The 16,353-nt window shown below is 49.7% G+C and overlaps 1 protein-coding gene across 3 annotated transcripts in view; it reads right to left on the reverse strand.

Annotated features, from left to right (window-relative positions):
- Positions 1 to 16,353, reverse strand: part of DSCAML1 (DS cell adhesion molecule like 1) — a 181,783-nt gene that overhangs the window by 70,068 nt on the left and 95,362 nt on the right. For all 3 annotated transcript variants that reach the window (XM_077306938.1, XM_077306937.1, XM_077306939.1), the window contains one exon: positions 1,665 to 1,811. In XM_077306938.1, coding sequence (XP_077163053.1) covers positions 1,665 to 1,811 — 147 coding nt within the window. The remainder of the gene's footprint in view (positions 1 to 1,664; positions 1,812 to 16,353) is intronic.

Here is a 16,353-nt window from a genome sequence, read left to right on the forward strand (position 1 = left end):
CAGTGGCCAATCTCCGGTGTGAGGCTCCCCAGTGCTAAAGACTTTTCCAAGGGAACATTTTGCTTGGCTTTCAACAGACATCTTCAGTTCAGTCACAGTACTAGATAAATTGACCTTTTCAGTGTCTTCAGATATGCCTGCATTTTATGTCCCATTCTTCCCCCCCAACCTTCAGTAGCCAGCTTGGTGTGATGGTTAAGAGTACGGACTTCTAATCTGGCGAGCCGGTTTGATTCCACATTCCCCCACATGCAACCAGCTGGGTGACCTTGGGCTCACCACAGCACTGATAAAGCTGTCTTGACTGAGCTGTAATATCAGGGCTCTCTCAGCCTCACCCACCTCACAGGGTGTCTGTTGTGAGGAGAGGAAGGGAAGGGGATTGTAAGCCGCTTTGAGACTCCTTCGGGTACGGAAAAGTGGCATCTAAGAACCAACTCTCTTCTTCTTCTTCTTCTTCTTCTTCTTCTTCTTCTTCTTCTTCTTCTTCTTCTTCTTCTTCTTCTTCTTCTTCTTCTTCTTCTTCTTCTTCTTCTTCTTCTTCTTCTTCTTCTTCTTCTTCTTCTTCTTCTTCTTCTTCTTCTTCTTCTTCTTCTTCTTCTTCTTCTTCTTCTTCTTCTTCTTCTTCTTCTTCTTCTTCTTCTTCTTCTTCAGTAATCTCAGGGCTCTCTCACCCCCACCTCCCTCACAGGGTGTCTATTGTGGGGGGAGGAAAGGGAAGGCGAATGTAAGCTACTTTGATACTCCTTTGGGTAGGCAAAAGCAGCATCTAAGAATCAACTTATTCAGTAATATCAGGACTCTCCCAGCCCCACCTCCCGCACAGGGTGTCTGTTGTGCGGAGAGGAAAGGGAAGATGACTGCTGCTTTTTCTTCTTCTTCTGTATACTCTGAAATCTCTCGAAAGTATGTTTCTCCTGAAAGAAACCCTGTTGAGGAGAGAGGTTCTAAATTCCGCAGAGCCTGCGTGAGGGAGCTCCCCCCCCTTTGGTTGAGGCTAGGGCAATTAAGATCAGTGGGCCCCTCCCTGAATTAATCAGTACATCTGGCTCCTCCTGTCTGACCCCTGAGGCACAATGGGGACAGTCTGTTGAGATGGTTGAGGATGGGAGCATTACATCTATTTTTCACTGCCTGGAATGCATATTTTATACTGTGATGTTTTTAGGGGATTTTATTGTGGGATTGTATGATTACATACAATGCCACAAGCCATTTTAGGAGAGTGGTGGGCTATAAATCAAATAATAAACAAACAAACATGCAAACAAAGCTTCAAAGGAAGTCTGCTCAATTACATGCAGTGGCATGAGTGCCAGCTCTGTTTCTCACCCCGCACACCAGGATCTACAAAGGGCAAGATGAAGGGCCAGTGGATCCCCTGAGCTCTCCTCCCACCACACTCTGGAGAGGAACAGCCGGTGCCAGCTACACTCTATAGCTCCTTGGAAACCAACCACCATTCTATGCCTTGTACCCTCCATCAGCACAGTGCAGCTCTGAACTGCCCTGCAGCAAAGAGCTACTCTACAACCACCAGAGAGGGAAGGACAGGTGCTGTGAGCTGGAGCTGCATGGTGACTCCTTGGTGCCCAAAGGGAATCTCAAACTGTGATTAGTGTGGCCTTGCTGGTTAGCTCCCCCCGCCCTCCCAAGCAGCATACCTGAAACGGACAGCCGGGCACCATTGCTCTGCCTGGTCTCCCCGCTGTGCTTATGCTTGGTGATGCACCTGTAGGTGGATAAGGCGTCTTCCTTCTGCACGTCAGAGATGTACAACCCGCCATAGAAGGTAATAAAAAATCTGTTTTCTGGAAGAGACAAGCAGAGCAAAGGCTGATCAGTCATCTCTGGGTTCATGCCTCTCCCCATGCAATACCTCTCCACCAGCAGGAGACAACCGGGACACAGGTGGGCTAGGTGGGCAAGCACAGAACACAAGACGCAGGAAGGAGGAACCCCCCGAGCTGCAGGCCGTTGGGCTGGGGATAGGTTTGAGCCAGCTTGCATGGTAGATCACAATGATTGGCAGTGTGTATCATCTGCCTTGGGTCTTTCTTAATGAGAAAGGCAGGCTGAAACAGGAATGGGATGTGAGTGTCCTGCATAGTGCAGGGGGTTGGACTAGATGACCCATTAGGTCCCTTCCAACTCTATGATCCTATGATTCTATTATTATTATTATTATTTAATTTTTAGACCACCCTTCTCCAAATAGGTCTCAGGGCGGTTTACAACATAAATTGTTAAAAACACAATAAAATCCCCATAAAAACCCCAATTAACATCAACAACAAGTTACATATAACATATAAGTGGCAGTGGTCACAATTCTGATCTTAGTTACCTGACTTCCCCCCAAGTTCAGCCTGGTGGGGAGAATAATATTCAGAAGAGGGTGGCACCAATACAATAGATCTAACAATGATCTCGATGTTAGAGATCTCAATATTGGAGGGGATCCTCTGATGGATTTGTGGGAGAGCTGCCCTGGCCTCAACCATATGCCTGGCGGAAGAGCTCCGTCTTGCAGGCCCTGCGGAAAGCTGGTAGATCCCGCAGGGCCCTTAGCTCTTCTGGGAGCTCATTCCACCAGGTTGGGGCCAGGACTGAAAAGGCCCTGGCCCGGGTCGAGGCCAGGCGAACATCCCGTGGGCCCGGGACAACCAGTAAATTCATACCCACAGAGCGGAGGGCCCTGCGGGGGGCATAAGCAACCAAGCGGTCCCGCAGGTAGACGGGACCCAGGCCGCGTATAGCCTTAAAGGTCAATACCAATACCTTGAATCTGATTCGGAAACAGACTGGTAACCAGTGCAGATGACGAAGCACCGGCTGAATGTGGGCCCTCAAAGGTGTTCTAGTGAGGACCCTGGCAGCCGCATTTTGGACCAGCTGTAACTTCTGAGTCAAAGACAAGGGAAGGCCCGCGTAGTGTGAGTTACAGAAGTCTAATCTGGAAGTGACCGTTGCATGGATCACTGTGGCCAGGTGTTCCGAGGGCAGGTAGGGCGCTAGTAGCTGGGCTTGGCGAAGATGGAAAAATGCCGTCCACATTGGTGACCTGAGCCTCCATAGAGAGGGAATCATCAAATGTCACCCCCAAATTCCTGGCAACTGGCGCAGGTGTTAATTGCACCCCGTTCAGGCATGGGAGGCGCGCTTCCTGGTCCTGCCCTCTTCTGCCCAGCCACAGGACCTCCGTCTTGGAGGGGTTGAGTTTCAGGCGACTCTGCCTGAGCCATCCAGCTACCGCTTCCAAACAGCTGGCAAATGTATCTGGGGTGGAGTCCGGCCCGCCGTCCATTAGGAAGTAGAGCTGGGTGTCATCTGCATATTGGTGGCATCCCAGCGCATTCTGGTAACATTCTGATTCTATGAGGTGGTAGGTTCTCCTTCCTTGAAAGGTTTTAAGCAGAGGCTAGATAACTACCTCAGAGAAATGCTGGTTCTGTGAACTTAGGCAGATTTTGAGTGGGTGGGCAGAAGGGATTGTGTCCATGTTTGGCTCTTGTGACCCTTTCTTGCATGCCAATCACCACTTTAGGGTCCGGAGGTGAATTTCCCCCAGGCTAGACTGGCCAGGGATTCTGGTTTTTTTTGGGGGGCGGGGGGTAGGAGTAATTTGTGCATGGAACTGGGGTCACTGTGGGTGGGCAGGTAGTTGTGAATTTCCTGCATTCTGCAGGGGGTTGGACTAGATGACCCTGGAGGTACCTTCCAACACTATGATTCTAATACAGACCTCAGAAGCCATAGAAAACATCTCAGGAGAGCACAGAAGCAAGATAGTCTTGTGACTCATTAGAAGAAATCTGCATGCATTGTTCTGCTTTGGCATTTATAACACAGATGCACATCTTACTGTGGAGGTGGGAGTCTGGGGCCATTCTTCAGAGCTGGGACTTTGACATGAGGGGCAAAAGGAGTATAACTCTACCTCCTGCAGGCAGGCCAAAGGTTTCCTGACTGCCAGTAAACCAGTGGACAGAACATGCTGGCTGTACTGGAATTCTAAGCAGGAGCTGGGGGGGGGGGCACTGTAGTTGCTATGGCAATGATCAGCTGCTGTTTTGCAAGTTGTTGATTCTTGGCCACCATTATTATTATTATTGCATTTAATTGATGGGAGTTTTTCAGAAGCACTAAATCTTTCTTCTAGAAATTCAGAATATTGCAACAGTAGATAAGAGCAAGACTCCAAAAGGACCTTAAAGACTAACCCAAGGTGTGGCATGATAGGAGCTTTTGTGCCACTGCTCCCTTCTTCAGAGACAATTTTGCAGGTGAAGGACCTGGACAGAAGTTGGAAAGTGCCAGCTGTTCATACACAAGGGTGTGCCCTGGAGAGGCAGCTGGGGGCTGGGAAAGAAACACAACCAGGTGTACAACCATGATGCCTCTTTCAATAAGGGGTGCGTTGGAAAGGGGGAATGTCTTGGTGCTAAATCAGAAAAGAACAGAAAATCTGGCTGGATTAGACCCTGGGAAATTTCTTCGAACCTTGAGCCCTATTTCGCACAGGCACAAAACTGCTAAAGGCAGCCGTAGAGGCCAGTCTATGTGACAAAGATGCCCCCAAGAGAGTGGCCAGGCTGGTGAGATGTTCCCACACCTCTTCCAGAACAGTCACTCTGAGTAATACCCAAAGGGCAGCAGGGCAGAAGCTGCGTCTGCGTCCCTGGGAGCCCTTCCCTCCCCAGGCCGAGGGCCTCTCAGACACATCTCCATCCATGCTGTGGGTGTGGCTGCAGCATCCCCTCGGAGCGCCTTTGGACAGAAGGATGGCAGCTAGCCTTGGAGGGTTCCCAACCTTCTGGGATGACAACTGGTCTAAAGACTCAGCTGCCCTCACCCCTTGGGCTTCCTTCTGCTCTCAGCTTCAGCAAGCGGCTTTGTTTATTCCAATGGGCATCACCTTCACCTGGGCACTTACCTACATGACACTGTACAACACTATAGCTAGCCCAGACCCCCACTTTAGAGAGATCCTCCTGGAGCTATTCACAGTCAGCCTTGTTTTGCACCATCCTGAATATTTTGTGTCATTCACCATTACACTACTCAACCCTAAATTGCAAACCATTGATGGACCACTTAAATAGCACTGTTCCCAATATATATCCTTATGAGACTACTGTGCTTGCTTCCCTCCGTCACTGGTGAGAAATGTCCTTTTCTTCCTGCTCTCTGCTTGTTTTATCAGTTTTGAATCCATAAAAGGACCAGCCCCCTAACCAAGCCTTTCTCACCTGTTTTACTGTTAAGAAACCCTTGAAATATCCTTCAGGCTTTGAGCAACCCCAGAAGTGGTGCAATCGTGCAGAATATGGTTGGGAAGTATAGCTGTACGCATACCCGTCCAGGGCCCCCCTCCCCACCCCCTACGTACATACATACATAATACACTGAATCATAGAGTTGGAAGGGATATCCTGGGTCATCTAGTCCATCCCCCCACACAAAGCAGGATACTCACAACCCTATCACTCATCCACATAAATTTGTGTGTTTGTGTATATAATTAACCTCCACTCATTCAGGAAACCCTTCCAGAGTCTTCATGAAACCCTGCTCTAACCCCATAGTTTTTAGGCTTAGTCAGAAGAAGAAGAAGAAGAAGAGTTGGTTCTTATATGCCGCTTTTCTCTACCCTAAGGAGTCTCAAAGCGACTTACAGTCGCCTTCCCTTTCATCTCCACACAACAGATACCGTGTGAGGTGGGTGAGGCTGAGAGAGCCCTGATATCACTGCTCGGTCAGAACAGTTTTATCAGTGCTGTGGCGAGCCGAAGGCATGTGGGGGAATGCTGAATCGAACCCGGCATGCCAGATTAGAAGTCCGCACTCCTAACCACTACACCAAACTGGCTTTCACCAAAGAGAATCTTTGGTGAGGAACCTTGCCAAAAGCCCTGTGGAAGGTAACTGTGTGATGCTTTTCAGACCCCCATGGTCTCTGCCGTATTCCCCAGAAAGCACTCTCTCTTCTGTGCATGACAGGCAGAGGAAAGCTGACATCCTGCAAGAGAGTGCTCCAAAATGATCCACCTCATCTGAGCAGCTCCAGGAGAGCTTCACCTCCAAGGAAAGGGAGCTCGCCCTGCTGGCTCTGCATCCGCTGACTAGCTTGTCTGAGATGTCTTCTCCTGGGCCAACAGGGCAGCTAGCATGCCTGGCTGGGCCAGCTCACTTTCCTCCTGCCCTTAATCTGTTCTCTAAGTACAGCTCTGTCTTCCCCGTTAAAGGATTAACACCCGTCTCTCATTCAACTATTGCAATGAGATTTTATTTCTAATTACACTGTAATAAAACTGGAAGCGCTCCCAGGGTTTTCTCCAAATGACTTGTAGACACTTGCAGAGATTGGATCCTCCTCGGCTGCATTGTAATAGCATTTCGCTGACATTCATTAGACATGCATGAAGGGAAAGCTTGAAGAATGGAATTGCATTTAAATGGATTCTCTGAGAGAGGGAGATGAAAGGGGGCATAGAGAAAGGAGGAGGAGGAGGAAAGGTGGGAGGTGGGGGGGGGGGACGGTGCTGTTGTTAGAGAGAACAGGAACACTTTCACTTCCCAGATCATGCCTCTTCTGTGACAGCAAGCCAGAAGAACACAGCCTCAGCTCAGGGGCTGCCCCCTATGGAACGGATGCTCCACAGACCTTAGTACCAGGGAAAGTAGCCAGCATCTCGCAGTGGCCAGGGTCCAGGCTGGGGGAGGGGGGAGGTGTTAGCCGGAACTCCCTGCTCCTTCCCGCCCAGCAAGGGTCTCCTTGCCACAGCCCCTGGCTCACAGCTGGACAAGGGTGTGGGGGGGGGACGGGTGATGTCAGCTGCCACGCCCAGCTATGGCAGCCCTGTGACTTTTCAAGAAAGTCCCTGGATGGGCAAGGACAGGCCCGGGGCTCAGAGTGACTCTGAACACAGCAGGCACTATAAGAAGCATGAAGGGTCTCCATCTATTAGAGACCTCAGGCAGAAGTTGACTCCCAGAAGTCAAGAAAAATGGAGAGCAGGACCAGATTAACGGCTAAACAATAAAAGTCTAAATCCAAATGTCTCTTTCTTTCTTTATTGTGTGGATGAATGCTCAAACACAAAAAGCCAAATGCCAGAGTGAGGTTCCAGATTCAACACTCATTTTCACTATTTGTATCTTCTTCATTCAAACAGTAAAGAAAGAAAGAGACATAGAATCATAGAGTTGGACAGGACTCCTGGGTCATCTACTCCAACCCCCTGCACTATGCATGATACTCACATCCCTATCACTAATCCACTGTAACCCGCCACCCCCTTGAGCCTTCACAGAACCAGCCCCTCTGTCAGATGGCTATCCAGCCTATGTTTAAAAATTTCCAAGGATGGAGAACCCACCACCTCTCGAGGAAGCCTGCTCCACTGAGAAACTGCTCTAACTGTCAGGAACTTCTTCCGGATGTTGAGACGGAAATTCTTTTGAATTAATTTCATCCCATTGGTTCTGGTCCGTCTCCCCAGGGCAAGAGAGAACAACTCTGCTCTATCCTCTATATGGCAGCCTTTTAAATACTTGAAGATGGCTACCAGATCCCCTCTCAGTCATCTCCTCTCCAGGCTAAACAGACTCCCCCAACCTTTCCTCATACATCTTGGTCTCCAAACCCCTCATCATCTTTGTTGCCCTCCTCTGGACATTTGTTGTTGTTAGGTGCGAAGTCGTGTCTGACCCATCGCGACCCCATGGACAATGATCCTCCAGGCCTTCCTGTCCTCTACCATTCCCTGGAGTCCATTTAAGTTTGCACCTACTGCTTCAGTGACTCCATCCAGCCACCTCATTCTCTGCCGTCCCCTTCTTCTTTTGCCCTCGATCGCTCCCAGCATTAGCCTCTTCTCCAGGGAGTCCTCCCTTCTCATGAGGTGGCCAAAGTATTTGAGTTTCATCTTCAGGATCTGGCCTTCTAAGGAGCAGTTCGGGCTGATCTCCTCTAGGACTGACCGGTTTGTTCGCCTTGCAGTCCAAGGGACTCGCAAGAGTCTTCTCCAGCACCAGAGTTCAAAAGCCTCGATGTTTGATGCTCGGCCGTCCAGTTTTCACAGCCATACATTGCAACTGGGAATACCATAGCCTTGACTAAACGCACTTTTGTTGGCAGGGTGATGTCTCTGCTTTTTAGGATGCTGTCTAGTTTTGCCATAGCTTTCCTCCCCAGGAGCAAGCGTCTTTTAATTTCTTTGCTGCAGTCCTCATCTGCAGTGATCTTGGAGCCCAGGAAAATAAAATCTGTCACTATCTCCATTTCTTCCGCATCTATTTGCCAGGAATTGAGAGGGCCGGATGCCATGATTTTTGTTTTCTTGATGTTGAGTTTCAAGCCAACATTTGCACTTTCCTCCTTCACCTGCATCAACAGGCTCTTTAGTTCCTCTTCACTTTCTGCCATTAGAGTGGTATCATCTGCATATCTGAGGTTGTTGATATTTCTCCCTGCAATCTTGATCCCAAGTTGTGACTAATCCCGCCTTTCTCATGATGTGCTCCGCATACAAGTTAAATAGGCAAGGCGACAGTATACAGCCTTGCCGAACTCCTTTCTCAATTTTGAACCAGTCAGTGATTCCATGTTCAGTTCTCATTGTTGCTTCTTGACCTGCATATAAGTTTCTCAAGAGACAAATAAGATGCTCTGGTATTCCCATCTCTTCAATAACTTGCAACAATTTGTTGTGCTCCACACAATCAAGGGCTTTAGCATAATCAATGAAGCAGAAGTAGACGTTCTTCTGGTACTCCCTAGCTTTCTCCCTGATCCAGCGTATGTTGGCAATTTGATCTCTAGTTCCTCTGCCTCTTCGAAATCCTGCCTGTACTTCTGGAAGTTCTCGGTCCACATATTGCTGGAGCCTAGCTTGTAGGATTTTGAGCATAACTTTGCTAGCATGAGAAATGAGTGCAATGGTGTGGTAGTTTGAATATTCTTTGGCATTGCCCTTCTTTGGGATTGGAATGTAAACTGACCTTTTCCAATCCTGTGGCCATTGTTGAGTTTTCCAAATTTGCTGGCATATTGAGTGTAGCACTTTTACTGCATCGTCTTTTAAGATTTTGAATAGTTCAACTGGAATGCTGTCACCACCACTAGCTTTATTGTTGCTCACACTTCCTAAGGCCCATTTGACTTCACATTCCAGGATGTCTGGCTCCAGGTTAGTAACTACCCCATTTTTGTTATCAGGGATGTTAAGCTCGCTCTTGTGCTAAATGTCTAAATCCCTCATCAACTATGATGCCCAAAACTGAACACAGGACTCCAAGCAAGGCCGAACCAGAGTAGAGTAAAGCGGTACCATCACCTCCTGTGATCTGGACACGATACTCCATTTGATACAGCCCAAAATCGCATTTGCCTTTTTAGCGACCTTATCACACATTAGGATTTAGACTTTTATGGTGCAGCCATTTAGTCCTGTGCTTTGCTTTTCTCTCCATGGGACCGATAGGACTTCTCTTTTGGTCCCCTCAAAGTCAGCAGAAGCTGCCAGTCAACAGGGTTTCTGCCAGGCCCCCAGGGCACAGGAGAGGTTTAAGGAATGCCATGCAAGGAAAAAGGCAAAATCAGGAACAACACCCCCCCCCCCCCAGAAATAGGCACTCCTTAATGAAAAAGGAAGGTGTGCCAGGAGTCTAAACACAGACAAAGAGAGATGCTGGGGGCTTCAGCTCTCCATGACTCAGCCAGCCCATTCCTCAGGCCTAAGAGGCTGGGGGAAAGGGATATACTTGGCATGTCAGAGGTGCGCATGGAGAGGTGCACCTTGACTTCCCACCCTAATCCATCTCACAGAGCGGGAGACAGAATCTTCCCGAGGTGGTCCAAAGATATCCCCCAAAAGCAGAAAATTGCTGAACAGGATGAAAAACATTACAAAATGAGGAGGAGGGCACTTGGGATCCCCATGACTAATCATGTTAACCAGACAATTTCTTATCAAGCTCATTATGGGTCAGTGAGGAAAAGCCAGGCAGGGAGGCACTGTGGGGCTGGCGGGGGGGGGGGGGGAGCTGCATCACCAGGCAAGCGAGCCCAGCAAGTCCTGGAGGAGGGGACCCTTCCCCATGGAAACTACAGAAGGATCACAAGATGGGATAACACAGTGCCTCCCACCCCACCCCAGGACAATGTCTCAGTCATTTCAGGGTGGCAAATGCAGGAACACCCATTCCTAAGGGGCAGGATTTTATCTACAAAGTGCTGGGAACCTGTGGCTGTGGGGACAGGTAGGTGAGGCTGAGAGAGCTCTGAGAAGTCTAAGGTCACTCAGCTGGCTGCAAGTGGAGGAGGAGGAGGAGTGGGGAATCCAACCCGGATCTAAGAGGGGCAGCCTCCAATCTGGAGATCTGGGTTGGATTCCCCACTCCTCCTCCTCCACAACACCATGCTGGCTCTCAATTATATGCCACACAGGAAGTTAGGAAAATAACATACTAACCGGAGAGACGGAGCTGCCCAGCTTTACTGCTCCTCTGAACATCCTCTTCCTCCACTGAGACAGTGGAAAGGGAGGACAGACTCACGTGTGCCCTGCATACTAGCGGAGGGTCACTCCAAAGTGTGGGCTGACCTCTTCCAGCAGTTTCCGCAGCTATTCAACAGCACAGAAGACTCAAGGCACCCTTGGGGGGGGGGGGCTGGGAACGAATTGCAACCAGCAGAGCAGATTTCTGTCAACACTCCCTTTGGGTATCAGCCCATGAAGCAGGAACATTGTACATAAGTATGGGTACCCTGAAGGCAGCCAATGTCGTGGGTGTCAAAAGTTAAGAGATCTTGTAGATTTAGCAGGGGCCTATATGCTCTGTCTCTTTCCTAACCCTGGCAAAGTCAGAACAGCCAAAGCCATGATTGACATGAGTCAACAGAACTCAATTAATCCAAGGAATTCTGAAGCCCAACAAAGTAGGGCTTTGACACTCGTGGGACCTTGGATTCTCCAGTCTTCAGGAAAGCATCCTTCACGATGCTCTGCCCCTGTGAGCCAGGCCTCCTTCTGGAAGGGCTACCTCGACAGCTCCTCTCCGCATGTGTGCCTTCTCCATTCTGGCTCCCACAGATGCTAAACAGCAGCAAGTTCCCATGCACCAGGCACCAGGACAAAGGACTAGCTCAGGAGGAGATTGCATTATGGAAGGAACAAAACCATGGTCAATTCTAAGGCTCTTACTACATGGTTCATTTTCTGGAGGAGGATCACTTGTGTCTGAATTTTTTACTTTCCTTTCCTTCTCCCCCCCTTTTGTCATCTTAGGCCTACGGCATTGTTCACAGGACTTCTTGTGCTGTCCAATTGAATTATTTAAATCCACTGTGAGGTTCCATCAGAAAAGTGAGCAAAGGGGACCGGTGGGCCTCCAGGTGAGCCAGGAGTCTGGATTGGTTCTTAAGTAAGTACATGGCCTCTCAGCCACGGAGCTGCGGCTAGTGGCCTCCAGCAATGGCACAAGCCAATGAGTCCCTCTCTCCCACCACAGAGGGACTGGGTGCAGCTCAAGAGAGTGTCGGAGCCAAACCCTCTTCCCCAGGAGAGGCAAGGAAAATGCCCACGGTCCACCTGCCACAACCTCCAAAGCAAAGGGATCCTGCCACGACCTGCGGTTCTCCATCAGCCTACAGCTGTAAAGAGGAAAAGACCACCTCTTTCCATCTCTTAGAACAGCGGCCAAATCTCCCCAGAGCTTCATCCTGCCATCTGCCAAGAATATTTTACAATAGCAGCAATTCTCTTAAGAAATTATACCACCAGCAGCAGAATAAACGTGGAACTTGTACAAGTGAGTTAAAGCAACGGTGTGAGGTCAGCATGTGGAAGGAAGAAAGAAACTCCTTCCCTTCAAAGGAAAAGGCATTAGGAGACATCATCAGAGCTTCAGCAAGGACCAAGGCAGGGAGAAAGCAAAGAAAGCACCAGAGGAAGAAGGGTGCCCTGCACTTAACGTCTTACCTACGAAAGACACGCTCTCTGCAGCAAGGATGGAAGGCAAGGCCAAGGGAAATATGGGACAAGTCCTGCCATTGCTCAGACACAACCAAAGTGGCAAAGGAAGGAGGATAGGAAGGAGGGAGCTGTACGGAAGACAGAGGCTGCCAGCAGGAAAGCTGGGAAATGTTCTCTCTCTTTTGAACTAATCACTTCCAGGGAGGGCCTTTCCAATGAGAATGTTTCTGAGCATCCTGAGGGATTGACAGCCATGGCAGGCTATGCTGCATGAGGAGGAAGGCCTGCTGTCCCCCAAGGCAGAAGGGATTCAAGCAATGCCTGCAGAGCCTGCAGGAAGAGCAGGTGCATGATGATCCCTAGTGATATAGGGAACCATACAGCTCATGAGGGCACCATCTCTCCAACAGACATGCCAAGGCTGTGACATACTGAGCATGACCAGATCAGCTGGTCATTAGCCATTTCTGCTCACCCACATGGGGATGAGTGACATAACTGGACACAGCTCTGGGTGCATCATAGCTGAAGAGAAGGCTCTCAAAATGAAGAAGTAGGACTTTGGGGCTCCAGCGGTAATATGCATGTTAGCTCTTCCTCTACGGACCACCAAGAGAAGGGTAAACTGAGCAGCTGCTGAAATGGCATCATTGAAGGAGGGCCATGCTTGGCCAGGTAAAGTGCATCCAGAATCCATCTTCAAAAAGGTGAAAACGGAAGATCTAGGAAACTACAGGCCAATCAATATCAGGAAAGATACTAAAATGTTGTCAACCTATAAACATGGAAACAATGCAATGATTTGGAAAAGCCAGTATGGCTTTGTCAAGATTTCATCCTACCTGATCAATCATAGAATCATAGAGTTGGAAGGGGCCATACAGGCCATCTAGTCCAACCCCCTGCTCAACGCAGGATCAGCCCTAAGCATCCTAAAGCATCCAAGAAAAGTGTGCATCCAACCTTTGCTTGAAGACCGCCAGTGAGGGGGAGCTCACAACCTCCTTAGGCAGCCTATTCCACTGCTGAACTACTCTGACTGTGAAAAAATTTTTTCCTGATATCTTGCCTATATCGTTGTACTTGAAGTGTAAACCCATTACTGCGTGTCCTCTCCTCTGCAGCCAATCTTACTATGATTTTTTACCAGGATCCTGAAGAGCTGTCCCAGGGAAGAGGACAAGGACTTGGTCTCTTCTGCCGCTCCAGAGGGCAAGGCCAGACCCAGTGGATGGACCTGACAGGAGGCAAGAGGTTCTGCCCCACCCCCATGGCCACCTTTGCAGCTCACTATAAATGCTGTCCCCATCCCACTGCACAGGCATCCTTCTCAATCACAAAGGGCCCAAGCTTCTTCAGCAGTATTTTACAAAGCCAAAATGTAGAATTATTCAGATTTCATCAGAATGAAGGGGAGGGGGGGGGAATCTGAGCTAGAATTGTGCAGAAATTTGCATCTGAAAGCAGAATACAGGAAGGTTGGGAGGGAGGCCCCTCCAGCACCAGTAGGCAAGCAGGCCATCCATGGCTACCCCGCTAGGCCAATGCAGTTTGGATTCTGCCAGCTTCCTTTGGCCAGAAGGGGGAATGGGACAAACATTTCCCCATCACAATTGAGATAGTACAGAATTGGGCTGAATCCCAACTCTGGTCTTTCAGTCACAGCAAGGTGACCCCCCCCCAGCACAAGGGCATCCACCTATCTCAAACCTTTGCTTAATGCTCCAAGGCATATAGCCGAAGTGGCACAGCAGTCAAAGCAGCAGACCAGGCTCCTGAACAACTGGCTCTGAAGTTTTCCAGGTGACCCTGGGCCAGCATTCAACTCTCACCTGATTCATTGCAGTGCGAGCGATAGAATCAGCCGCCTGGGATCCCCAGGAGGGAATAAAGGAAGCCAGAAGCAAAAGGAAACTAACGGGGAACCAGAAACTCATCCCACTAAGTGACTCCTGGGGCTAAAGTCATGTTCAGGAGGGGGACTAGAGCCCCAGAGGAAGGGGCTCACTGCAGAGCTTGATCGGAGCAGAGCTGAGAAGGACACAATCACTCCCCACCTCGCTGACATGGTGGTTTCTGAGAAGCGAACAGAGCTGCTGCTGTTATTATTATTATTATTATTATTATTATTATTATTATTATTATTATTATTATTATTAGATATATTAGATTTATTTCCCGCCTCTCCCGATAGGCTCGAGGCGGGTCACAGCAACCAATCCCATTAAAATTCCCATTAAAACATCAATCTACTAACATGGCGGCTAAAAATCCCATCCCTCCCCCAATTATTAAGAGGTGAAGAGGAAAGGATAAGGGAGTAGCGTACACTCCAACTCCTAGGGGGGGAGCGATGTCTCTGATTTGCCGACCCCAGCTTCAACCATAGACCTGGTGGAAGAGCTCCGTTTTACAGGCCCTGCGGAAAGCTGACATATCCCGCAGGGCCCGCAGATCACCTGGGAGCTCATTCCACCAGGTAGGGGCCAGGACTGAAAAAGCCCTGGCCCTGGTCGAGGCTAGGTGCGCTTCCTTCGCGCCGGGGACGACCAACAGGTTCTCACCCGCAGAGCGTAAGGCCCTGCGGGGGGCATAGAGCGGTAGGCGGTCCCTCAGGTATGTGGGTCCCAACCCGCGTATGGCCTTGAAGGTTAAAACCAAAACCTTGAACCGGATCCGGGCAGCAATTGGCAGCCAATGCAGCTGCCTCAGCACCGGCTGGATGTGGGCCCTCCAAGATGTTCCAGTGAGGACCCTGGCAGCTGCATTTTGTACCAGCTGTAGTTTCCGGATCAGGGACAAGGGTAGGCCTGCGTAGAGCGAGTTACAGAAATCTATTCTGGAGGTGACTGTCGCATGGATCACTGTGGCCAAGTGGTCAGGGAACAGGTAGGGCGCTAGTAGCCGGGCCTGGCGAAGGTAGAAAAATGCCTGGCCCGCTACTCTCTTGACCTGAGCCTCCATAGTCAGGGAGGCATCAATGGTCACACCCAAATTCCTAGCTTGAGGCACGATGGTAAGTTGCACCCCTGCTAGGGTGGGTAAACGCGCTACCTGTTATGCTGTACAGAAACCCAACAAGGAGTGCCCGAGAATGAGCAAGATGGAAAGCATTCATAGAGCTGCTGGCCTCAAAAGGAAAGGAGAAACTTTCCCTGCAAAAATAATTTCCACTTCAACAAGCCTATAAAGCTGCATTGCACTGAACCAGACCCAGCACCAGGACCAGGGGGCTCTGGAATCATAGAATCATAGAAACATACAGTTGGAAGGGGCCACACAGGCCATCTAGTCCAACCCCCTGCTCAATGCAGGATCAGCCCTAAGCATCCTAAAGCATCCAAGAAAAGTGTGTATCCAACCTTTGCTTGAAGACTGCCAGTGAGGGGGAGCTCACAACCTCCTAAGGCAGCCTATTCCACTGTTGAACTACTCTGACTGTGAAATTTTTTCCCCTGATATCTAGCCTATATTGTTGTAGTTTAAACCCATTACTGCGTGTCCTCTCCTCTGCAGCCAATTGGAACAGCATCCTGCCCTCCTCCAAATGACAACCTTTCAAATACTTAAAGAGGGCTATCATGTCCCCTCTCAACCTCCTTTTCTCCAGGCTGAACTTTCCCAGCTCCCTTAACCTATCTTCATAGGGTTTGGTCCCTTGGCCCCAGATCATCTTCGTTGCTTCAGCCTGGGCCTGCCTGGGCCCTGAGCCACTACCCCTCCCCTTCACCGCCTAGCAGCTCCACTCCACAAGCTCCAGGCAGCCCATGGAGGTTGTGGTGGTGGCGTACCTCACTCAACCCAGGAAGCTATGAGGTCAGTGGCTGAAGGTCCTTCCTGGCTCCCGGGGAGCAGCCAGCTGTGCAGCAGGACTGGGGATGAGCAGCAGCCCCTGCCAGAGAGGCCAAGCCGATTAGAAGTAAATGCTGCTCCCCTCCTCCCAACAGGATTAGAGGGCCAAGGAGAAGGTGGGGAATACAAGGGACAGGGTGGAAGAGCTCCACCTGTCCAACTGGCCAGGGCCCCCTCCCCACCCAATAGGAAAGGGGCTGACCCTGGATGTCCCTTCCAATTCTATGATTTTAAGATTCTAAAGACAAACTCTCTAAAGACAAACTCTCGTGTCTGCCTTCTGCAGGTTGATCTGTCTCCAGATTCCAACTCAAACCCAAATGCACAGAAGCAGAACATCTACTACTGAACATTTGTTGTTTCTTTATTTCTGCACAAAATATGTCCAGGACATGTGGAATGGGACAGCCTGATATTACTGAAGAAGGAGAGTTGGTTCTTAGATGCCACTTTTCTCTACCCAAAGGAGTCTCAAAGAGACTTACAGTCACCTTCCTGTTCCTCTACCTGCGAGGCAGGT

Source organism: Paroedura picta, chromosome 12 (genome assembly GCF_049243985.1).
Source record: "Paroedura picta isolate Pp20150507F chromosome 12, Ppicta_v3.0, whole genome shotgun sequence".
Taxonomy (NCBI): Eukaryota; Metazoa; Chordata; class Lepidosauria; order Squamata; family Gekkonidae; genus Paroedura; species Paroedura picta.